This window comes from Rhipicephalus microplus, chromosome X, assembly GCF_043290135.1.
Source record: "Rhipicephalus microplus isolate Deutch F79 chromosome X, USDA_Rmic, whole genome shotgun sequence".
Taxonomy (NCBI): Eukaryota; Metazoa; Arthropoda; class Arachnida; order Ixodida; family Ixodidae; genus Rhipicephalus; species Rhipicephalus microplus.
Window position 1 is genome coordinate 135,590,391 of NC_134710.1, and position 26,373 is coordinate 135,616,763.

At 44.6% G+C, this 26,373-nt stretch overlaps 1 protein-coding gene across 3 annotated transcripts in view; it reads left to right on the top strand.

Moving 5' to 3' along the window:
- The window catches only part of LOC119176494 (putative phospholipid-transporting ATPase IIB), an 89,221-nt gene that overhangs the window by 37,795 nt on the left and 25,053 nt on the right, over positions 1 to 26,373 (top strand). For all 3 annotated transcript variants that reach the window (XM_037427804.2, XM_037427803.2, XM_037427805.2), the window contains 4 exons: positions 1,412 to 1,582; positions 21,534 to 21,722; positions 24,888 to 25,032; positions 26,082 to 26,235. In XM_037427804.2, coding sequence (XP_037283701.2) covers positions 1,412 to 1,582; positions 21,534 to 21,722; positions 24,888 to 25,032; positions 26,082 to 26,235 — 659 coding nt within the window. The remainder of the gene's footprint in view (positions 1 to 1,411; positions 1,583 to 21,533; positions 21,723 to 24,887; positions 25,033 to 26,081; positions 26,236 to 26,373) is intronic.

Below are 26,373 nucleotides of genomic sequence, written 5' to 3' on the forward strand. Positions count from 1 at the left end.
GACTGTCAGTACTAATACAGCTTTTAGCATTCTGGAAGGCAGCTTTTTGATTATATTTAACCATTTTGCTCTTCCCTGCCAGGCTCTGTCATGTCTGCAAGTATGCATCATTATATTCTTTTGTTATAAAGTAGCTGAGTAGCTGGACACAAAGATGCTGTAGATGTGTTCTTTTTAGTCACATACAATTCTCATGCCTTGAGTTTTTTTCTTCCTATATTGTTTCATAGCAGCCTATTTTCAATGTCACTTTTGTTCTCAGCAGCACATCTGAAGCTGACATTTCATCTTGAGCCATGTCTCTTACACTTACTTTTAAGTTTGTGGTAGCACTATATCCATCAAGAATGCCTTGGAAGCATAAAAATATTCATTAAATCTAGCATGTTCATAAGATTGAAGTTATTACTTGTTGCCTTGTATCTAAATGAAAAGGGTCAGTTCATCTTATGAGAGCCTCCTGTGTAACTTAGATTCTTAAGGGTACATATTTAAGGCCCCCCGTAAAAATGCTGGCGACCTTGACGCAAAATGTGCCTGGATGAGAAGTTTTTTTCACGGATGTTCATAAAAACATATTTAAAAAATCAATGTGTGCGTACCTGATGCCACCTCTCTGCTTTACTCTGCAGAGTAGCAGGTGTTCTTGCATTTAATAGAGGGTACACATGCACTGCAGATTTATGTCAAACAGCTCAGTTGCTGCGGTATAAGCATTTACTGGCAAAGCTAGTCTGTGATGAGGAGGTGAGAAATAGAGCTGCCCACCCTGGTGACTTACGGAGATAGTTGCTCAAGTGTCATTTTGGAAGAAGGATGTGCCTTTGCTCATGTCTATGAGCACAATGCTGAAGGCTAGAGGATCCTGAACTGCAGAAGAGGGAAAGAAAACATTAGGGAGTTTTCGAATAGTGTACACTAAGTTAGCAGGTGTCGCGGCCGTAGCGTTTGCATGTGAGCGCTGTATAAGTTTTCGAATAGTGTTGTCCATAAGGGCGTGTGATCTGCTCGAGGTCACCGCAAAGGGGCTTTGTGGACCTTGTGGGCTGCATGCTATCTCTGATTTCCTGCGGGGGGACCAAAAGCACTAACAGCGGTTAGCATTATGGTGCATGCACAGTGGCAACGACCGCAATGAATAGCGTGCACAAAGCTTTGTGTGTGCTATTCGAAAACTCTCTAATGATAGGCACAATGAGCATAGATACATGCACAACACATGGATACATGCACAACACTAAAGGGGGCTCAGACAAGGCATTGAGAGCATTTAATGCTTTAATGCTAAGAACATGTTAGTGGCTCATCTTGTCCTATATGGGTGCAGCAAGGCTTTTGCCTTCTCGTGTTACAAGAGTGTCACGCCTGTTGAACCTTTTTGTTTCCATAATTGTGCTTACTTGTCTTGCAGAGTCGTTACAACCAAGCCAAAGTAGCTATACAAGACAGGAGTGCTCGAACATCAGCAGTCATCGAAACGCTTGAGCGCGACCTCGAGCTTCTCTGCCTCACTGGTGTAGAAGACAAACTTCAGGATAAAGTCAGGCCAACCCTTGAGCTTCTGCGCAATGCTGGCATAAAGGTAATAAAGGTACACTTAGCAGTGGCCTAGACCGGAAGTCATTTAGGGGGATGTCTTTATGAGCAGAATGATTGGCTGCCGCTTGGGACATACTGTGCTCTTTTGAATAGACAGTAGGGTGTTTCACTTGGAAATGGCACGTTTTCAGTTGTTTTGCCAGGGGCTAGTAATAACTATACAGATAAAGAGACCCCACCTCCTATAGCTTCAAGCTTCAAATTCTTCACCTTCCTATACCAATTAGAGAACAGTGTTTATTATACAGATGTGCAGCATGGCACACCTTATAGTGTGAGTAACCTGCACTTTTGCTGAAGATACTTTGCTGAAAGTGTATGATCTTTCCTCAGTCTTTTCATTTGGTGCTTAGACTTACAAGTATGTTTATGTAAGTCCCTTTTTACTTGTAACTGTCTGTTGGCAGTGCAAATAAAGTGCATTTACAAGAAATATTTTTCATTAAAATTTATTGGAAAGATGTGCAAATAGTAGGAGTCTGCAAATATTTGAAAATTTTAAATAACGAATTGAATAATACCGTGTCTGATTTGGTAATCTAACCAAATAGTACATGTTTGGAACTACCAAATAGTTTTCGAATAATCAGCACCGAAAGGAAAACCCCAAAACAAACAAAGCCTTAGAACAGCTATAGGTCATTTCTCTTCTTTTAATCCAGAAGTGATCTGCACGCAGCCCAAACAATTACTGGGCTTTTAATGCTATATGGACTGCCAGATAAACATAGTTCTTTTGAAAACTCCACTCATGCTCACTTTTTATTTTGCTGAGCTGTATTGCACTAATCAGCTCTTGTCTTTATCTTGGGATCACTGAAGGTGCGAACTACGACTGATTGTAGCTTCATGGCTCACAACTAATGCAAGTGTTGCATTTGCGTAAATTGTTCTTGCAGATGCAGCTTGAAACGCCAATTGCTAAATGCTTTCAGTGCGCAGGCCATGTTGTGATAACAGGCTGATCTGCTTCATAACATCTTTAGTGGTATCTGCGGTGTTTGGTTAAAAAGTGTTTAGCTTTTGTATTCCAATTTTATTTAAAATCAGGCAGCAAATCGTATGTTGATAACATTGGTGAATGCTGTATTTTAACCTACAGTTACAGAATATTACGAAGGCTGTAGTTCCTGCTGTATACAGGGTTGCCTTAGTTTTCGTAATTGTATTATTTTAAGTCTAACTGTGATGTTTTTTGGTTAAAGTTATTGAGCATTTGTTTCAAATAAAATGTTGTGTTCTAGGACTGTTTTGAAATTGGTCTACTCGCTATTTGAAAACTACTCGAACAGTATTGGATTACTATTCATGTTCGTTTCAATGTTATCACTATTCGATTCGGTTCCAAAATTTCATATTCGCACACCCCTAGCAAATAGTCATAGTATAATGCTCAGATACAGTATCAGTGAATTGAAACATGAAAACTTAGGCTAAACAATGCATATGCTTTCATTTCCAGCATCTATCGTTCATGTTATATTGATGTCATTTTGACTCGCATCATAGCCAACATTACCTTTAGCAGCTAGATTTGCAGTGACATGGTGCAGTTATATCAAGCAATCACTCATAGAAGTCATTATATTATTTACAATGTGGTGTTATAATCCATAAATACAGTACCTTTACTTATACCAAGCCTTCTTGAACTTTTTGGCTTTGAGGGAACTGCCTACTTTCCCAAGAATATTCGTTAACTCTTTTCTTAGTCTTTACATCATGCTTATACAGAGACATGAATCAGCATATTGGTGTGCAGCGTATTGGTGAGAATTTGAAACAATGCATGAATTAGTGTATCTATTAAGCGGGAATGTGTGTCCCTGTGGATCTGTTTAGAGAGGGAGCTTCAGGATGCCTGCTGTGCACTTGAGCTTGTGTTATGCAGGATTGAGACTTGTGTGTTTTAAAAGCAAAAGTAATTGTGTATCTTTTCATAAGTGACTTGTTGACTGTCTTGTTGGTCGAGGTACTCATATTTAAATGTCTTGCATTATAAATTTGGGCATGAGTTAAACTTGATAGCCTCATGGCTGCAGGGGCATGTTGGTTGAGGTACTCATATTTAAATAACATTGCACTGTAAATTTGGGCATGAGTTAAACTTGATAGCCTCATGGCTGCAGGGGCATATTCAGAGTATCCCCTATCAGTAGCTCAGTTTTGCAATCTCTTAAAATATCAGTGGAAGAAGCTAAATCATTGTTTAACTTGAAATATTACCTTGTTAATAATAATATATCATGGAGGGAGAAGGAAAAACACTGGAGGGAGCATGACGTCATGCACCCAGCCTTGGCAAGCCAACCAATTTTGAAGCCATCAAAGTCGGCCCAACACGGGACCTTTTGCGTGAAATCATGCCAGCAATGAGACTTGCTGATACTTCGGAGTACGACGCTTGGTACCTTTTAATCGACACGTGTTGGTTCGGCGCAGACCGGCCGGCTCACGCAGGTGGTTCAAAGGCGGAACAGCACCGAGAGTACTAAAAGCTACCGCAAGCTCTGATGTTTTGATTACGTGTTGGACCGACAAAGGGGGCTTCACTCGTGTGACGCAATGCTCCCTTCTTTCTTTTTCTTCCTCCATGTAATATGGTACCACGATATGATTATGAGGCACGCCGCAGTGAAAAGCTCTGGAAATCCTCAGCACCTGGTGTTTGTTACGTGCACCGACAGCGCCTAGTAAATGGGCCTGTTGAATTTCACTTCCATGGAAATGCGAGAATCAAACCCTCCACTTTAGTGTTAACAGCCCAGCACCATGACCACTGTACCGCTGTGGCAGGCTAAGTTCTTGGTCATATTCAAATATATACATGTTTGTGTTACCTTTATATTCTAATAAAGCAAATATTTGCTTCTTACTGCATTTTGCTTGTAAGAGCTATAAGTTAGCTTGTTGTGGGTGCACTTAGTGGGTGTTTGTGAGGCTTGTGCCAATAGTGAATTTTAGGTTCGAAAGGAATTTGAAGCAAATAGTCATTTTGCAGAATAATTTTGAATATAATTCGAATAGCATAATATCAGATACAAAAAGAAGAAAAATAATGAGCATATATGTCATAACCCAACTAACCTGCACTATTTTTTTCATTGAAATAAAACTTCTGCTAATGTTATTCTTTTAGGTTCAAAGGAAGTGGAATTAACATTTAATGGTAGCAGGATTTGACTTTTGGTAGAATGCAAGTGATAACCTGTGAAATATGTTACATGTTAAATTTACTGTACTTATGGGATATAGGCCAATATAGCAAGCTTTTAAACTTGAAGAATTATTAATCGATATGAAGGTAATATGTTGACATTCAAATATGAATTGTGGCTTCATGACAGTGTGGATTCTCTGTGGAAAGGTGGAAAGGTATATTCGTTGTATAGCATTCCTTCACTGCAGTAAAACCATCTTTACAGGGGGACTAGTATACACCTATTCGTTTATTTCTAATACTATGAAATTTCCAAGAATTTAAATTCAAATTGAAGTGAATTTGAACATTGTGATATTTGTTTGAATATTCAGTGTGTTTTGATATTCACATGAGCCCAGCATTTGTAATTGTTCTTGAGCCTCTGCGCATGCACTTTTGTTGTGTAGCTGTGTAGCTCTCGTACTAGTAGTTTTGACTTGTGCAAGGGTCATTCCACAACAACTGTCCCAAACTTGGTGCTTGACCATCTGCGATTTACTTGAAAAAAAATTCAGAACTATCCGCTCGAAACCATAGGTGTTCCCAGAAACATTTTTGCAAAATAAATTTTCAAGTACCGCAAGCCTTATGTGAATTTTTTTTGGAAAGCTTGAAACAGTAGCTCATAAAACATATTGTCAAAAAATCAATTCTTTTTAAATAAGATTAAGACAATTTTTTCCTTTAGAACAATGGTAGGCGCTTCACTTAAAATAAGTATTATGAGCTTTTAGGCTTTCGTGAATCTTTTCATGTGGCCTCGATTATGAAGAATATGGTCCATATTAGGGATTTTTTCATAGGAAGACAGCATATGGCAAAATATGTTAGTTGGCATTAGCACATTTCTAGAATGTTTTACTGTACACCAAAAATAATTTTAGGCATATACAGTGCAAAATAAAGTTTACAGGTGGTGACAAAGTTCAAAATATGAATATTTTTGCAAATGTTTGGCTGTGAATTCAACATTGAGGCTGTCCTACTAAAAATATGCCCAATAGCAGATTTACTAGCGATGTTCATTGGCTGCTATGAGAAAGCTTTATCAAACTTGTCTTTGTTTTAAGCAAAACAATTTTTTTTTTAATTTGTGTGTTACTGCTCTCGGGGTTTGCACGTGTTTATATGCCGTAAAAATGCGTCCTAGCGGTAAGTACAAGCTGCACGGACGTGGGGATTATCTGGACAAAATAATAAACTTTGTCCATGCTTATTTAATTTATTTACAAGCTTGTATTACCCTTAGTTAACGAGAGACACGAGATCTACTAGACTGCATTTAGCCACATGCAGCTGTTCGCTGGCAGCCTGCATAGTATGTTTACACAGAACCGGAAAGTGGTACTGATGTGTACAACACACTGCTACCTGTATTTAACATTTAGAAGTAGGAAGAGCATTACTGTTAAGAAATTGATCTATATAAATAAAATAAAATGTTTTGGACCGCGGACAAGCTGCAGTTAGGACCAACATAATCATATATAATTGACCATTTGGCACCGGTGACCATATGTTGATGTCCCGCAGGGGCACCTGCGCAAGTAGGCGTTTGGTGTGTAGCGACACCACGGACCCGAGCTAACGGGGCAGTTTTGACTCTCCCACGCCTAGCCGTGCGTGGCTTTGCCGTGTCCGGGGAAAAGGGGATCCTGGGTGTTCAGCCAATGCTGGGTGATTGGACCTTTAAGGCCCCCGGCAGAGGCTTTGGCCCCGGCTTCACGTAGACGGCACCCCTGGGCTGACCCACCCAGGGGAAATCGGCAGTCGCCTTTTCCTATCTCTCTCTTCCTACATCTTCGTCTTTATCTCTCACTTTTTATCTATGCTGTCATCTTCTCCTTTCTGTTTACTTCCGAATTTCGTGGCGGCGAGGGTTAACCCTGTGTAGTTACCCAACCTTGGGTACTTGTATTCGGTTATAGCGGCGATGCATGGCTGGCGTCTCCAAGTGTTCCAAGTGTTCACTAGTCAACCTTGTAGCGTCCCTTTGTTGGGCTCGGTGGTGGGTGGCCACCATCGCCGCCGAACTTTATTGTATTTTTATGGCAAAATCTTTTCCCCACTTTTCTGATCGCTCCCTAAAAAGGTGGTGCACCGAAGATACTTTCCTGCCTAACATACCAAAGCCGACATTCCCAAAGTACCATGCAATCCACAGTCAAAACGAAAAGAAGACAGTCCGAGCCATTTCACCTTTCCTCGTTTCAAACTGCCCCGCCGTGGTGGTCTAGTGGCTAAGGCACTCGGCTGCTGACCCGCAGGTCGCGGGTTCAAATCCCGGCTGCGGCGGCTGCATTTTCGATGGAGGCGGAAATGTCGTAGGCCCGTGTGCTCAGATTTGGGTGCACGTTAAAGAACCCCAGGTGGTCAAAATTTCCGGAGCCCTCCACTACGGCGTCTCTCATAATCATATGGTTTTGGGACGTTAAACCCCACAAATCAATCAATCAATCATCATCGTTTCTAAAACTCTCACAGAAGCAATAGGCCCAGGTTATAAATTTAGTGACAAAGATGGGAAGTGGCGATCTTTTTCTCGAGGTTCGTGACAAAGCTCAGTATGAAAAGCTGTCTAAGCTTGTAGCCTTTGGGGAAACCCCTGTTTCGGTGGGCCCACACAGGTCCATATACACGAATAACAATAAGGCGCAACAACAAACTGACCCCTACAAAGCACGTAATAATCACCTTCGGAACAAGTGACCTACCAGAATCAATCGAAATCGGCTATTATAAGCTTCGTGTAAGACCGTAGATTCCCAACCCTCGTCGATGTTTCAAGTGCCAACGTTTCGGTCATGGATCCCAGAGTTGTAGAGGGTGTGCCATTTGCACAAAGTGCGCATTCATTCAACACATATCGGACAACTGCACCTCAGAAACAACTCATTGTTTGAACTGTGAAGATCACGCTGCCTACTCACGATCATGCCCCGCATGGAAAAAAGAGAAACAAATAGTAGAACTTAAGGTTAAATTCAATCTCACATTCCAAGAAGCACGCCAATGTTTCGCAATACACAACCCATCTTATCCCTCCTTTGTAGATGTGACGCGCCGGGGCGCCGCGCCACATGCCTCGGCACCCGCGAATGTCACACAGTGTGTGGCCACGGTCGTGCCGCCAGCGCCCCCGGCTGGAGCAGCCTGTACTGCTCCGCCACCTGACAAACAGGGCCGGCAGACCCCAGTGTCTGCTGAACCTCGGACCACTGCAGGCGCAGTTAAGTCCCAAAGTTCAGTGAAAGTGCCTGCCCAGCAGGCACCATCCACCACCTCACAAGAGGTGATGGATACAAGTCCCACTCCTCCGGCGCCTCAGACGCCGAAAGATAGGCGCAACTCCTTGGAGCGCGCCAAAAAAGAAAAACCTCGAATCACAGGGCCCTCAAAAGGCCCTGTAAACTAATGCAACACCTCTGTACACACAGCACCACACTACATTAAAATGACACAAATACTACAGTGGAACGTCAGAGGACTGTTGAGAAACCTCGACGACATCCAGGAACTTTTACACAAACATACACCTAAGGTGCTGTGCGTACAAGAGACACACCTGAAACCTAAACACACCAATTTTTTACGTCACTACGTTATCTTTCGGAAAGACCGGAATGATGCCATTGTGCCATCCGGTGGTGTTGCCATTATAGTAAATCAAGGGATTGCATGCACTCACCTACCACTACAAATATCCCTTGAGGCGGTGGCTGTTCGAACAGTTCTTTTGAATAAGCTCGTCACCATCTGCTCTCTCTACATACCTCTCCACAACACCGTCTTCAAAAGCATGAATTCCAGTCCCTCCTAGAGAAACTTCCAGAACCTTATTTTCTCCTGGGAGATTTCAATGCACATAGAAGTCTGTGGGGTGACTCTCGCTGCGATGCTCGAGGTCGCCTGATTGAACAGCTCCTTTTTTCTTTCGGTGCAAGCCTGCTGAATCGGAAAGAGCCAACATATTGTTACGTGGAAAATAACAGTTGCCAGTCCGCAGCCACAACGCAGCTCACCGACAACGTCCACTTCTTCACTCTCAGTCTGAGGCACCTTACTTGGGTATGCCCCACTATGCCCTCTTTCAGTCAGACGAAATCACGTAACACGACCCCGGTGGCAAAAGCGCCGACCCGGCGAGTTTACGGGGCCACAGCAGGAGCAGTGTGGTAACGCTTGAGCCTTGATGCGTGGACGATGTCCCTTGACAGCAGAGCGGAAGAGGTTGATGGATTATCAGGGACAATTTCATATGTAGTGCCGGTCACTCGTCTAAGCACGTGGTATGGGCCCGTGAAACGAGAGAGAAGTTTTTCTGAAAGGCCTGCATGTCGCGTAGGGGACCAAAAAAGAACGAGGGAACCTGTTGGAAAATGTTTGTCGCGATGCCGCTCATCATAACGATGCTTCTGCGAGTCTTGGGACGCCATTAATCTGCTGCGGGCAAGCTAACGAGCGTGGTCAGCTCGGGTATTAGCGTCGCGTGCATATTCAGAAGTAGACTGCGCAGCGGCTGGCAGGAAGGTATCCAACGGCAATGTTGGTTCGCGTCCAAACAGAAGGTAAAATGGCGAGTACCCGGCAGTGTCATGCCGGGAGGAATTGTATGCGAACGTCACGTAGGGTAGTGCAAGGTCCCAATCACGATGGTCGGCCGAGACGTATTTCGATAGCATGTCTGTCAGGGTGCGGTTTAAACGTTCTGTAAGCCCGTTTGTCTGGGGGTGGTACGATGTCGTGAGCTTATGTTGGGTAGAGCAGGAACGCAGGATATCGTCAACCACTTTCGAAAGGAACGTACGACCTCGGTCCGTCAGCAGTTGACGAGGGGCTCCATGCACTAAAATGAGATCGCGTAGTAAAAAATCAGCGACCTCTGTAGCGCAGCTTGTTGGCATGGCTCGCGTAACTGCATAACGGGTCGCGTAATTCGTAGCCACCGCGACCCACTTGTTTCCGGAGGCGGAGGTTGGGAAGGGACCGAGAAGGTCCAAACCAACACGGAAGAATGGCTCTGATGGGATGTCGATGGGCTGAAGATATCCGGAAGGGAGTCCCAACGGCTTTTTGCGACGCTGGCAAATTTCACAAGCGTTGACATAGCGACGTACAGAGCGTGAAAGGCCAGGCCAGTAGAAGCGGCGACGGACACGGTCATATGTGCGAGAGACACCAAGGTGACCTGCGTTTGGCGCGTCATGGAGCTCGCGTAGGACTGTGGAACGCAGGTGCTTTGGTATGACCAGAAGTAGGTCGTGACTATTGGGCGATAAATTACGCCGATATAAGGTGTGGTCCTTTAAGGTAAACGTGCGAACAGAAGTGTCTTGCGGTGAAGATTCGAGCTGTTGTATTAGGCGGCTGATATCCGGATCGCGACGCTGCTCGTCCCCGAGATGAAGCAGCTGGGAGATGGAAAGGACGCAGCCCACAGAATCAGTGCTCGTAGGATCGCAGTCGGCTACAGGGTAGCGTGACAGACAATCCACATCTTTGTGCAGTTTTCCTGATTTGTACACTACGGTGTAAGAATACTCCTGGAGGCGGAGTGCCCAGCGGGCGAGACGACCTGTGGGATCTTTGAGGGAGGCGAGCCAGCAGAGAGCGTGGTGGTCGGTGAGAACTATAAATGGTCGGGCGAAATTTCGCGACTGCCCACACCAGCTCTAGGCATTCGCGCTCTGTGATGGAGTAATTACGCTCCGAGGTGGACAGCAGCCTGCTGGCATAAGCTATCACGCGATGCTGCCCGTGTTGTCGCTGAGCCAACACAGCGCCTATTCCGTAACCGCTGACATCGGTGCGCACTTCGGTCGGTGCCGTAGGGTCGAAGTGAGCCAGCACAGGAGAAGAAGTAAGCAAAGATGTCAGGTCGGAAAATGCTGCTGCTTGCGAGGGACCCCAGGTAAACGTCTCATCTGGTTTGAGTAAATCTGTTAGGGGCCGAGCGATTTCCGTGAAGTTCTTGATGAACCGCCGAAAATAGGAGCAGAGCCCCACAAAGCTGCGGACATCTTTGGCGGTTTTTGGCACAGGAAAGTCCTTCACAGCTCGAACTTTTTCTGGGTCAGGCTGTACGCCGTAAGCGTCAACAATATGTCCAAGTATTGTAATGCGACGGCGACCAAACTGGCACTTGGATGAATTCAGCTGAAGGCCGGCGAGACGGAATACATCAAGAATTTTTGACAGTCTCTCAAGGTGCGCTTCAAAAGTGGGAGCAAACACAATCACGTCATCCAGATAACAAAGACACGTAGACCACTTGAATCCATGGAGCAGAGAGTCCATCATTCGTTTAAAGGTGGCGGGGGCATTACACAAGCCGAAAGGCATGACTTTGAATTGGTAGAGGCCATCGGATGTTACAAAAGCCGTCTTCTCTCGTTCCATGTGGTCCACGGCAATCTGCCAATAACCAAAACGAAGATCGATGGAAGAAAAGTAGGCGGCACCATGGAGGCAATCAAGGGCGTCGTCAATGCGGGGCAGAGGGTATGCGTCTTTGTTGGTGATGTTGTTAAGGTGGCGATAGTCCACACAAAATCGCCACGATCCGTCCTTCTTTTTAACTAATACCACCGGGGATGCCCAGGGACTGGAGGATGGTTCAATAATGTCCTTCGCTAGCATCTTGTTCACCTCCTTCTCAATTAGGCTCTGCTCAAAAGCAGACACTCTGTAGGGACGGCGGTGAACAGGGTTGGCATCACCTGTGTGTATGCGATGCTGGGCAAAGGACGTCTGCCCAAGAGGTCGGTCACCAAAATTGAAAATATCCTGGTAGGCCTCGAGAAGATGTTGTAGGGCTTCAACCTGCGGAGGCGGAAGATCAGTGGCGATCATGTCTACAATTTGACGGCTGCGCGAATGTGTTGCGAGTGATGTGCGCTGCGGTGAAACAAGTGTGTCTAAGGCAAGCACTTCAATTTGTGAATCGAGCAACGGACACAGGTGGGCCACAGAAATGCCTTGTGGAAGCACATGATTCATGTAGCCGAAATTGACAAGAGGTAGACAAGTTTTGTTATCTGTGATGCTGAGCACCGTATAGGGCACTGCAACATTGTGCGCAAGGAGTACGTCGGTGAGAGGCGTAGCGTAATAGTCACCGTCGGGCACAGCTGGTGAGCACAGAAAATCGACGTACCTCACAGTTTTGGAGGGCAGGGGAGCAAAGTCGCTGCATTGTAATCAGAATGTAGGTTGGTACGAGGCGGCACTGATTTGTGGCAGTTCAAGGCGGAGCACAGCAGCGGAGCAATCAATCAGAGCAGAATTGGCGGCAAGAAAATCGAGGCCTAGTATGAGGTCGTGAGGACATTTTGCAAGCACGGTAAAAAGGACGACCACTTGATGACCGGCTACGGTAAGTTGAGCTGTGCACATACCGACGACAGGGACTTTAGCACCATCTGCAACTTGGACAACACTGGTCAAGGGGGGCGTGAGGACCTTCTTCATGCGACGACGAAAACGCGAACTCATAATTCAGACGTGAGCGCCCGTATCTATCAAACCTTCAACAGGTGTGCCATCAACATATACTTCTAGGGTGTTCCGGTTTAAACGTAAGGGCAACAGAGGATTTTTAGGTAAGGTCGACAGGGCAGCTTCACCTCCAGAAGCTGCGCAGCTTAGTTTTCCGGGGACATGGGGCGGTTGAACGATGGCGAGGGTGAGCGGCGACGCGTATTTGAACGAGAAGGGCGGCTTTGAGGCGGTGGTGACGACGGGACAGGGTGGCCGTAGTCCTCAGGGGCAGTAAATGCTGTAGACTCAGTGCGAGTCGGATAACGGTGGTTTGGCGGACGGAATGAGTTACTGTAAGCGGGGTATGAGCCAAAAGACATAGATGGCCATTGGCTGCGGCAGTAACGAGCGATGTGTCCTGCGCGACCACAGCGGAACCAGATTGGCTTATCATCAGCTGTTCGCCATTCAGATGGGTTCCTGGTTCGAATAGAGTACGGACGGCGACGTCTCATGTCTACAGAAGCTATCGAGGGACCAGTATTATCCAGTGTGGGTGCAGTGGACAGGATACCAAGGTTAGCGAATTCCTGGTGGACAACAGCCTGGATCAAGGCGACAGCTGGCGTTGAGGCGTCGGGCAACGTCGGTTTGTTGGCAGCCAGGTAAGCGGCCTCGAGTTCACGTCGGACGATGCGCGTCACGTCTTCGGTTGTAGACGGATGAGAAGGAGTGGCTTCGCAAGACGACGTTGCCGCGGTGTTGGGTAGGCGCTGAAACTGCTGAAAAATGCGTCGACTCTTCGCCTGCTCGAGACGGCGGCACTCTTTGATCACGGCTCGATGGTCGTTACGTTGGTAAATACAAGCAGGCTGAACGCATCGTCGGCGATTCCTTTTAAAATGTGTGAAATCTTGTCGGCCACATTCATGTTGGTATCGGCCCTTTGACACAACGCTAAGTCGTCTTGAATATAAGTCAAGTAGGGCTCAGTGGACGTCTGTGTACGTACAGCCAATTGCTTTCGGGCATCAAGCTGTTGACCAAACGGGGTGCCAAAAAGGTCGTGGAGCTGTTGTTTAAACATTTTCTAGCTTGTGATTTCGTGCTCGTGGGTCTCAAACCAGATGCGAGGGGTCTTGTCAAGATAGAAAATGACATTCACAAGCATAACGGTTGGTTCCCAGCCATGTTGCTTGCTGACGCGCTCGTACATGCTAAGCCACTTGTGCACATTCGCGTTGTCCTCTCCAGTAAAGGTACCGGGATCACGGGGTTGCGTTAGGGCGACGTACCGGGTTGCTGTCGTTGCTGAGGTAGGTGGCGAAGCCGTATCCTCACCCGGAGCCATGGTAGCAGACTTAAGAAGGCGTCTACTGCGTAGCTCCATTGTCAGAAGAGTACCCAGGACCTCCACCAAAATGTTACGGGGAAAATAACAGTTGTCAGTCCGCAGCCACAACGCAGCTCACCGACAACGTCCACTTCTTCACTCTCAGTCTGAGGCACCTTACTTGGGTATTCCCCACTATGCTCTCTTTCAGTCAGACGAAATCACGTAACAATATTACAACATAGCTAACAATGCGTACTCAGCAATAGACCTCAGCATAATATCCCCATCCCTCCTGCCTCTACTTAAATGGGAAGTCATTAATGATCCATATGGTAGTGACCATTTTCCTATCGTTATCAGCACACCAATAACAAATACATGTCCTGCACAAGTTCCCAAATGGCTAACCGGCAAAGCCGATTGGGAAAAATTTCAAAAAATGACTTTATTACCTTGGACTGACATGGCGGCATTGAGCGTAGAGGATGCTGTATGCTACTTTACAGCTTTCTTGGTTGATGCACCAACAAAATGTATTCCCCAAACATGTGGACCGTCAAGCAAACGACGAGTCCCATGGTGGAATAATGAGTGCCGTGATGCTTGGAAAAAACAAAATTAGGCATGGAGGTTGCTTAGAGTCTCGCCCACAGCTGAGAATCTTGTAAACTTTAAGAACGTCAAGTCGCAAGCAAGGAGGACGCGCCGACAGGCGAGAAGAGAAAGTTGGCACAAATTTGTATCAGGCATTAACTCATACACAGATGAGTCGGGAGTCTGGAGCATGGTTGGTAAGGTGGCAGGACGAGGAGCACATTCGCTTCCTCTAGTGAACACACAAGGGGAGAGTTTGGAAGACCAGGGAAACACTCTCGGAGCGCACTTTGAACAGGTCTCCAGCTCAACACACTATAGTGAAGCGTTCCGACGATGCAAAACCGTAATAGAAAAACAGAAATCAGAGCGCAAGCCCACAACACATGAGGCATACAACAAACCTTTCTGTTTGGCTGAACTGCAGGCCTCACTTGCCTGCTGCAATAAATCTGCCCCAGGCCCGGACCGTGTGGCATATGAAATGTTAAAACACCTGCCCACTGAAACCCAGAAAGCTCTCCTCTCTCTGTACAATGCGATATGGTCTTCTGGCGAGCTACCCTCAGCCTGGAAGGAAGCTATCATTATCCCAATTCTAAAACAAGGCAAGGACCCGGCCTCAGTTTCCAGCTACAGGCCAATAGCATTAACCAGCTGTATTTGCAAAGTCTTTGAAAAAATGATTAACAGGCGCCTGATGCACTTCCTTGAAATTAGTGGCCTACTTGACCCATACCAGTGTGGGTTTCGAGAGGCTCGGTCCACCACTGACCACCTTGTCCATATCGAAGCACAAATTCGCGACGCTTTTTTTCATGAGCAATTTTTTCTTTCTGTGTTCCTCGATATGGAAAAGGCATATGACACTACATGGCGCTTCGGCATATTGCGAGACCTGTCACATTTAGGTGTGCGGGGTAGAATGCTGACAGTTATCGAAAGCTACCTGTCCAACCGTACATTCCGTGTCCAAGTTGGCACTGTCTTATCTCGAGTATTTGTCCAAGAAACAGGAGTGCCACAAGGAGGTGTATTGAGCTGCACACTTTTCATAGTTAAAATGAATTCCTTGCACCTGTCTTTCCCACGAAATATTTTTTACTGCATATATGTCGATGATGTGCAGATTGGTTACAAATCGTGCAACATCTCAATGTGCCAACGTCAAGTTCAACTAGCGTTGAACAAGGTATCTCAATGGGCAAACGAGAATGGTTTTATACTCAACGGGCAAAAGAGCACTTGTGTCTTGTTCAGCCGAAAGAGGGGCCTCCATCCTGACCCCGACATTGACCTGCATGGTCAACCTCTGTCAGTGAAGACCGAGCACAAGTTTCTTGGTCTCATATTAGACACTAAGCTAACCTTCGTCCCACACATCAAGTATTTAAGGGACAGGTGCTTAAAAACAATGAACATTTTGAAAGTGTTGTCACGCACTACATGGGGTAGTGACAGGAAAGGTTTAATTAACTTATATAAAAGCCTCGTATGCACACGCCTAGATTACGGTGCTATAATCTATCAGTCGGCAACACCATCAGCCTTGAAAATTCTCGACCCTGTCCACCATCTAGGCATTCGCCTCTCTACGGGTGCTTTCCGCACCAGCCCTGTGGAGAGCCTGTAAGTGGATTCGAATGAATGGTCGCTCCACCTACAAAGATGTTCCCTGTCCTTTTTGTACTTTTTGAAGGTGAAGGCAGACAAGAAACACTCTCCCCATTTCACAATTAATGATTTGTCTTGTTCTGGCTTGTTCGAGAACCGTCCTTCGTTTAGGCAGCCCTACGCGCTGCGTGTAAGGAGCCTGGCCGAAGAAACAGGTGTGCCTCTTGAACACAGTTTGATGGCTCCTGCAACATATCTGCCACCGTGGCAGTGGCAGCTTATAGACTCTGATGTCTCTTTTGTTGATGTCACAAAGCACGCACCACTTGCACACATACATACATACTTCCTAGAACTACAACATAAATACACATGCCCTGAGTTCTTTACCGATGCGTCAAAGTCAAACACTTCTGTGTCATATGCAGCGGTAGGACAATCCTTTTCCGAGGCCGGCGTTCTTCATCCTAATGCAAGCATTTTCACAGGAGAAGCTTACGCAATACTGGCGGTCCTAAAACACATTAAGGGGAGATGCTACTCGAAAAAGGTTTTTTTTTATTTCATAACCCAGCTCCTTGAAATTTTAGGTGTTAGTAAAGCTTGCAGTGCTGATTTCATAACTGCAATTATTTGTTTGATAGCTATAGTAGTTCCGGAGTTACTACAACTTTGATATCAAAATATAGTGTTTTTTGTGCACATAATAAAGCTTACTAAAAATTTTCACACAGAATTGCAAAATGGCTCATTCTGCTGCACTTGAGCAGTACAATACAGAAAAGTACCTCAAACAGAAAATTTATTTGCTACATTAAAAAAAAAAATTAAAAGTACTAAATGCATATTTTACATCTCTCTATCAGTGTATCAAGTTGTGTAACAAAAAATCTGTGATGTATAATGCAACCTAAAGTAGATACTTGTATTCTAGAGTGGCTGATTAAGCTCTGTGCAAAATTTCATCAAGATAGGACTATTTTATGCCTAAAAAAGATTGTGCACAAGATGAGAGAATTACCTCAAAATGGAAATCGAGAAAAATGCATTTGAAAGTTGTAAATATGTTTACTCATGATTACACAGTGCGATTTGCACAAAACTTGGTGATATCATAGAAGGGACACAGCTAGAGCACCTAAAATTGTCCTGCTCCATATGTGGATCCTTCTCGCCGCTTGAGAAGGGAGTCATCAAGGCGCGCTTTCTTTGCCACGTTCCGCCGATGGGCCCTTGCCTCGGCTGTTTCACACGCAGACATTCTTTCGATTCTCCTCTGGTCGCGGGATTGGCCCAGGGTGATCAGTTGATCTGGTGGGACTACACCAAGCTCCTCTAGCACGTGTTCAAAGCTTGAATGTCCTTTATTGAACCACAACACGGCCATAGCAGCTGCAGTTTCCACTGTTGTCCGGGAGGCAAACTTAGTCTTCGGACACAACAACCAGATTTTGCTGTTCAAAGATTCTGCAGCGTTTTGGGTCTTCCCTTGGATACAACGCACCAGCAACTTTTCATCTGTGAGCCGCTTGTAAATGGGAAGCACAGCCAATCCTTGAGCCTTGGTCAAGATTGGTGTGTGGTCGGGTGGGGCCTCCCCAAGCGCTTCAGCTCGCCTATGCTTGCACCAGGAAGTCGCCCCTTCTGGACAGTATCGGTGGCTGCCTGCTGTGTTGCTCGATGATGAATGGAAATATGAGGCCCAGATGGCACGATGCATTTTCAGAATATCACCTCTGTTGTTTGTGATTGCAATACGGTAATAGTTCTGCAGCTTCTGAATTGTGCCATCTGTCAGCTTTTCCCCTCGTGGAAGTCTTGTTGGCAGTTTCCGAAGTGCAGTGCCTAGACGCTTGGCCACATGGTTTGTGCACTCCTCCTTGTCCACAACAGCTTCACCATATACCTTGGCCTCAGCGACAGCGGTATAAGCTTTGCTGTCCCCATCACTGAGGAACTTGGTGAAGCGCAATGGTGTTGTGTATGAGGATGTCCTGCCCCATATGCGCAAAGCTGCCTCAGTCTCCATGGCATGAGAGGAGCACTCTGTATTTTTTTCGCAGACAGGTGTGTGGAATGCTTGCCATATTTCTTCCTCATCACCCAAGTCCTGGTGCCGGCTACAGGCAAGGCAGTAATTCGATAGCACTTCAAAATCTAGGCACAAACCAGTGTCCACAGACACAGCAGTGCCGATGCCATTGTGGCTCTTGTGCCCTCTTTTTTGCCATGTGCCATCATACATGACAGCAACATCAGCCCCATCCACTTTCTCTTTAGTTATCATCCGCGCTTTCGCCAGGTTTTCTTGCACAGCTTTGGTAGCTGCAGCATGAACTTTTTTGCCAATTGCAATAAAAGTCTTATGATGCATAGGTATTGGCAGTCCAAGAATAGCGCAAAAACGCGACAGCTGTTCATGCCCAATGCCTATTGCACGTGCAGCCACAACTACCTTCACATTGACAGCGAAGCTGTCACGCGAGCTGCCGCTTCGGTAGCTCCAGTCATCACCGGCATCGGTGGGCTGTCTTTCCGGCAGAACACGCCGCGAACTATGCGCGGCAGAAACCACTGACTCAGGACACTCACTGTTATCACAGTGCAGCTCGAGGAACGAAGAGAGGCCCTTACGTTTACTTGCGGTGTCGCGAACGACGAGTCCAGCGGTGTGGCATGTTGGACAAACAGCACGGCTTACCATCGATGTCAGTGCGCCGATGTCACAAAATACTCCGCTCACAGAGCCACAAACACTCTTCGTTCTTTCGCTTTCGAACTGTTCAATCTTTTTTTCTGATGCGCTGATGAACTTGATCGCGGCGTCGATTTCGTCAAAGTTCCCGCAAGCCGCCGTATCCCCGCTGCCTTGATTAGGCCTAGTGGCCCGCGGCTCGCATTCTTCTACCGCTGCTTTGCGCTTCGGTTTACGTCGACGCCCTTGGTACTTGTTCTTGCTTGCAAACTTTCGTGCTCGGAAGTCTCGCTTCTTCGAGTTATCCATGGTGAACTCGGAAAAACGTAGAAACGCACGGCAAGTGCCGATCGTCGCAAGCGCTCAGCGAGCGAGGCCGATCAGATGTAGCCAATGGCGGCCTCGGTAGCGTACCATGTGACCGGTAGAGATGCGCGAAGCGGCTGCAGCTTGGCTGCAAACCGACTTGGAAACGACTGTTTTGTGAAATTCCTCACTAAAATACGAAACTAGGGGGACGCCTGTACACTAGAAGGAGCCTTGATCTACACCACCGAACAAACCCCGATGGCGGACGTCATCGTGTTGCCGAGTGGCGGATTTTCAAAAATAGCCGTCGGATGCGTGAATTCGCGACTTCGGCAGCTACCTTCACTAGCGCAGATCGGCTTTTTACCACTTTCTCGTTTGAATTCAGCTATGACCTTTGGGGAAATGATAGTTGAATGATCAAAAGTGATTTTAAAAGCAATATCTCAAAAGTGGAAATTTTCGCAAAAAACGCGATTTTTCGACCCGCATCTCCCCTTAAACAGATAAAATTACAAAAGGCAGTAATATACACAGATTCCCTAAGCGTGATCAAAGCCCTGAAAACTCCTAAAAAACACAAGAACCCCGTGCTGGTGTCACTTTACTCACTTCTGTGCACACTCTACACATCAAAACAGCATGTTGTTGTCTGCTGGGTTCCAGGGCACCGTTTTGGCCGACAGGGAACGTTTTGGCCGACAATCTGGCTGCTTGCGCCAATGTCACTACTGCCAATGCATCAACACCAGTCCCTGCACTTGACTTAAAACCTTTTATAAAACGCAAGTTCAGGGGGTATTGGCAGAGCATGTGGGATAAACACACAGATAATAAACTCCATGCTATTAAGCCGCAACTAGGTTATTGGCTGCCACTATCAAAATCACGACACACAGAAGTAATACTAACAAGGCTTAGAACAGGACATACACATTCTACACATTCATTTCTTCTGTCTACCGGTGATCCACCATATTGTGAGAGATGTGGAGAGCCCCTTACGGTTCTCCACATTCTCGTCCAGTGCAATGAGCTAGATGCTCTAAGAAAAAAGCACTTTTTACTGCCCTACCGACAGCAGCTCTCTCTACACCCTGGGATGCTCATCGGTAGGGATCCGCTTTTTAAACTGCAAACACTTTTCACGTTTTTAAAAGATGTACAAAGCTTTCACCCGATATTTCGAGGTCATCCGTAGCACGACCTCTATAGAGTGGTCGTGGCTGCGGTGACTACATCTTATCATGGTTTTATTATCATGACATTTTGCCATCCGCTATCGCTACATATATGTCATGCCACTGTCATGATTTTATTACTTTCATGTTTTAACCCGCGTTAGTGCGAGGAATTTTAAGGCCCCTTTACAGCCACGCACCATATCATTGTTCATATCTGTAGTCAATTGAAATGGCGCTCTTTGGCCATCAATTGGCCCTTGCGCCACTAAAAACTACTCATCATCATCACCATATGCTGATCCATAAGTGCAACTTAGCTGTCAAGCAGCACATCTTTTGTTTTGTTTTGTTTTCACTTCAATTGAACCTTTCTTTCATCATATTCTTCCTACTTCTAAATGTTAGCATATAGGTAGTGGTGTATTGCACACATGGGTACCACTTTCCAGTGCTGCGTAAGCATACTGCACAAGCTGCATGAATACAACTGCATGTGGTTAGATACAATCAGTAGGTCTCGCATTTCTTGTTCATTAATCCGATAAAATCAAATCAAAGTTTATCTTGTATAGCATTGTTACAGCATGAAGGATATACAGAAAATAATTACCTATATAAGGGTAATACTAGCTTGTAAATAATTTAAATAAGCACAGACAAAGTTGATTATGTTGTCCAGATGATTCCCACATCCATGCAGCTTGTACTTACCACTAGGGCGCATTGCTACGGCGTATAAATACATAAAAACCCTGAGAGCGGTAACACAAATTTAAAAATGTTTTTCTCGCTTATTACAAACACTAGTTTTATAAAGCTTTCTCATAGCAGCCAATGAAGGTCGCTAGTAAATCTGCTATTGAGCATATTTTTAGTAGGACAGCCTCAATGTTTTATTCATGGCCAAACATTTGCAAAAATATTCATTTTTGGAACTTTGTCACCACCTGTAAACTTTATTTCACACTGTATATGCCTGAAATTATTTTTGGTCTGCAGTAAAACATTCTGGAAACATGCTAATGCCAACTATCACATTTTGCCATATGCTGTCTTTATATGAAAACATCCCCAATATCGACCATATTCTCCATAATCGAGGCCACTTGAAAAAATTTACGAAAGCCTAAAAGCTCGTAATACTTATTTTAAGTGAAGTGCCTACCATTGTTCAAAAGGAAAAAATTGTCTTAATCTTATTTAAAAAGAACGAATTTTTCGACATGTTTTACGAGCTACGGTTTCAAGCTTTCCAAAAAAATTCTCATAAGGCTTGCGGTACTGGAAAATGTTTTTCGCAAAAAAATATTTGAGGGGAAACGTTGGGCTTTAGGTAAGTAGTTTTGAATTTTTTTCAAGCAAATCGCAGACGGTCGAGCGCCAAGGTTGGGACAGTTGGCGAAGAATGACCCGCAAACAATTACGTGGCATGTTGTGGCAAATAATATTGCTGTGTTATTTATGTGAGAATTTGCAGTTGCGATATTTTACCTTTCACTGTTGCTTTTTTTTTTTCTTCAGGTGTGGATGCTGACAGGAGACAAACTGGAAACTGCAACAAGCATTGCCAAATCATCTCGTTTGGTGTCCAGATCTCAAGATGTGCACATTTTTGAGTCCGTTGCGAATCGAACAGAAGCCCGATGTGAACTGATGAAGTTCAGACGTCGGAATGATGATGCCCTCATTATTCGGGGCGATGCTCTTGAGGTAATAAACACATTTGAAAAAATATCTGCCTTTTTTAGGAACTATTTCTGGCTATTTTATGTGTTTCTGTATATAAAAAATGTGTCGTAAAAATCTGGTTAGGTTTTTTTTTCTAGGGATTTTGCTTCTTTTAAATATTTTTAGTACCATGCGTTATATTACACATGTCCTACTTCATTTTGTTGGTAAATTAAGAAAAGTTCTTGGATTATATATCTCGGTGCTTTTATTTATCATGGCTACATCTTTCCAATATACATTGCCATCTCTGTACTTTTCAATGCACGCTGGTCATTTCGATGCAAGTTAACTAGAAAATAATTACAGTAGAATCTCATTGATACGTTTTCTAGAAAACACAGAGAATAACCGTACGAGCTCAATCCGATAAAAATTGAAACTGACAAGACCATAATAGAATGCAAAGGCTAAAAACATTCATTTCTCAAAAAGAAATAAAAAATGAAAAGAACGGTAGGGAGTGGGGGGGGGGGGGGGGTTCAATTTTTTAACTTCTGGCATCTCGATGGCAGCTAGAGGTCATCCAGCTAGTTGTGGTCCTAACAGGCAAAAACGTCGTGGTCATCGTGAGACAATCCGAATATTGTAAAATTTATTGTTGCCTCATGCATGCAACACTAGTACTATCAAAGATATGCCAGACCTTAACTGTTAAACATGTTTCTGGCCTGGTAGTGCGTATATTTATGACAGTGGTAGCACATGCGTGAGGCAACGTTCAGTTCAACCTGCATAAAGATGAAATCAGGTGTCTATATAGTTATCTCTCACATTGGCCCCTATGTGTGCCGGATGGATAGGTTTGCCTATTGCATTGGCATGTGCAGTTAAGTTTTATTACTTCTTTCTTTTCTGCTGTTGTGTGCTTTTGCTGTTGCTAGTCCGCGTCGGTGGTGTCTTGACTTCTTCCTTTGTCTGTGTTCACACGCCTTGTCTCTTAAACATCATGCACAAAGTTGAAAGAAGTGTAGGTCACTGTGGTAATCGGTGTAAGCCAAAGCTGCTGTGCCTAATCTGCTCGGGCTTTTCATGAAATGCCCAGTTGTTGCCCTTCATAGCATGACACTGATGTTGAACCAATTTGCTTTTCCTGTACTAAAGGCACCAGCAGAAGCTGCAACTTATTGCCTCTTTTTCTTTTTGCTGCAGCACTCAATTTTTGTTATATTTAAATCATGAATTAATGCTTCATTGTATGTAGATTAAAACTGTGCTGGATTTTATGAATGTCAAGTTATAAAATCTTGACAAACTTATATAACCTCATTATACAAGAAGTTCACTAAATCTAAGCTTGTTATTTGAAGTCAATTGTACAAACTGTATGTATAATTGTATGTGCTCCTATGTCATTGCTTCCCAGACAACACAAACACAATCTCAGGACGTCCTCAGTATGCCTCCGTGAGGACAATGACACCCTCAGAATGTCCTCTCATGGTACTAGAATGGCACTAATCCCGTCCCCTTGTCCATACACATAACAACCTCAGCACATCCTCAAAACAACACTTCAGGACTTTTTCAGTATCTTTTCATAACAATGATTGCGCAGTCGGTTCGGTACTGTGGGCAGTCATACTACTTAGGACTTGCTTCTTTTCATGATATTTTCATACATCTAAAGAAAAACACCTGCGAGGTCTCGTGTATATATACTGTGTCAATCAACACAGAGGTGACAGTGCTGGACTATTACAGTAAAACAAACAAAGCTTGTTGGCCGAAATTTATTTATTTACTAGTATTTAATCACAACTAACAGATTCGTCAGGCATTCGAGTCCGCGTATGGTCTGAAAAAAGAAAAGCAGTATCAAGGCAGTCAACACAGTTCAATCAACCACATTTGTATTCTTTCTCGAACGTTTGACACAGTGCCCTCATCATCACGTGTAATGTGCCCAATGCACTCACTAGTGTTATTCGACACGGCCCTTGACTTGACTTGCTTGAGGCTGGGCCATGTGTCATATGCAGAAGTCGATCCTTTCACGTTGAGACCAGGCTGCTTCGAAGCACAACTGATCTCGATTGGCTGGTGTTCCAGGCTGCTTCGAACCACACCTCGCTGCGGTAGGCTGGTGACAATACATTCATGATCAGTCCGAACGTAGAGCAGCCCAGTGCACCCTTCAACATGGCAATTTACCTCCCGTTGTCACCTACAACTTACACTCTCACACATATCTCACTTTTAACCATGCGCACAAATAACAAAGGACACGAACCTTCACTGCATCTTCTCTGACAGACCTAATTTTAACAGTAAGTTGTCTTGGAATGGCTTGGCTACTTGACTATCCAGAATGGGGCTGCATGGTCAATTGTTGCCAGCTTCTAGTTTGTTATTGCACGCTACAGCAACGTATAATGACTAATTTAAGGCTGTGACATTTAAGAACACACTGTTTCAAAGAGACATTTCGCAATATCAGGTTCGATACCTAAGCCAATTAATTACGCATGTCTCATCAAACAGAACGTCTAATTTGAAAATTTTCTGCCAAAAAAAAGAAACAAACGAGGCAAAAATAAACAATAACTTTATGATTGTATGAAATGAACAAGTGGAGAAAGTTTTCACATATGAAATGCATCTACTTAGTGTGCAAAGGTCTTGAGGAATTATATCTAAGTGCTCGGTGCAATGCTTTTGTCATCCCCAAAAGGTCCTTCACAGGACCTTTTCCGGACCAATTGCTGTTCTCAGAAAGCACTCGGAAAAGACGTTTCAACCGGCACTAGTAGATTGCCTTGTCCTCCGCAAAACGTCCTAAAGTTACTTTTTCAGGATAAATTGTTGTCCTCAGAAAGCACTCGAAAAGACGTTTCCGGGTCATACCAGCTTGTGTCGTCCTCAGTAAATACCAAGGTCAATGAAAACTGTGCGAGGACGATTGTGCCATATGAGGACGACATCAGGACATCGAGTAATGTCTGGGTTAGTTTGCTGTAGCTGTGTGCTGTCAGTTATTTACTTGCCACCTCTCCAGTTTTTATTATTATAGCAATGCTGCAAACAAAGGAATGATGAGGGGGCTGTTGTGTCTCATTTGTGTTTTTTGTCTGCTTTCTTGTTGATATACAATCTCAGTGTGATCAGAACTGACTTAAATTGCCGCCTTGCTGACATCTTCTTCAGGTGTGCCTGAAGTTCTACCCACGAGAGTTTATAGAATTGGCTTGCCAGTGCCCTGCTGTGGTGTGCTGTCGCTGCTCTCCTACGCAGAAGGCTGAAGTCGTCCATCTTATCAAACAATATACTGAGAAAACTACATGTGCCGTTGGTAAGGCTAAAGCACTCTTTTTTTTTTAATTTGTGGCATTCACACCCTGAATTTCTAAATTTCTTGTCGAAACCAGTAGGCAACTTACCTTTTTGTGTAGCACAATATAACTTGTGGTTGGCCTCAAAGAAAGGTAAATTGATGAATGCATCAAATATCGGACATCGCATAAGGTGACGTCGATATACATTGGAGCTCTACACTAGATGCAGCAACGTTTGTGAAGACTTCTGAATCTTTGTACTAGACTATCCCCATGCTGCAAAGCTGTTAATTTGCATCATACATCTTACATTACAAGTGTAATACAAATTATTACACTAAGACGAAGTGATTTTATTGCTTGGTTGATGGAACATATTCCTTATTGCGATAGCATGACTATATGAGAAGGCCGCAGCTAAAGCCGGTAAAATATACTGCACCACTTTTCAATGTCTTATGAGTGCAAATAAGCGCAACCAACAGGAGGTGACAAAAGAGAGGACACAAAGTGCTGACATCAGTTCTCTCTGTCCTCTCTTCTCTCCAACATGTCCAATCCTACAGTCTTTCAAGTTTAATTTCTTATTTATATAGTATGAGTACTAGTGGGTCTGTCTTTGCATTTGTTTCTGCGTAAACATAGCCACTGTGACAGAAAGTTAAATTCATGACATAGTGTTCAAGAGGGAAACGACATATCTAGCCAACTGTCTTGACTTGTAAACTATGGTAGTCTAACCATGCTTTTGTATTTTTTTATACAAGTCGCCTGTATCCTCTGTATTCTCTTCTTAGCACTTGAGAGTCGAGCAGTATTTGTGGCACGCTCTGCACTAGTCTGTTATTAAGTCCTCTTTCACCCCCCCCCCTTTTTTTTCTTGCACACATGTTTTTGTGTAATGTTCTGGAATGGCTTGTAACCTAATTTTCATATTTTGAACTGTAGTGTCTGAATGTGAAGTTTTTTCAGAGCTGCGGCTGCAGTGAATCTGAATTCTGAATGTTATTAGTGTGCTGAAACACTTGTATAATTGGAATCTTGAAAGCTTCTTTCTTCGCTCCAGGCGACGGTGGCAATGATGTGAGCATGATTCAGGAGGCTGACGCAGGCATAGGCATTGTGGGTCGGGAGGGCAACCAAGCTTCCCTGGCGGCTGACTTCTCTGTCACCCAGTTTCACCACATTGCTCAACTACTGCTTGTCCACGGGCGTTACAGGTGTGTGCTCTCGCTTTTTGTGAGCCTCTACAGAGCTTAAGGAAGACGGAAATCTCATGCAATGCCCTCAGGTTATCGATGTTTGTTTTCCTACCAACATAAAACACTGAGTTCTGTACATTGTAAATGTTGACTTGC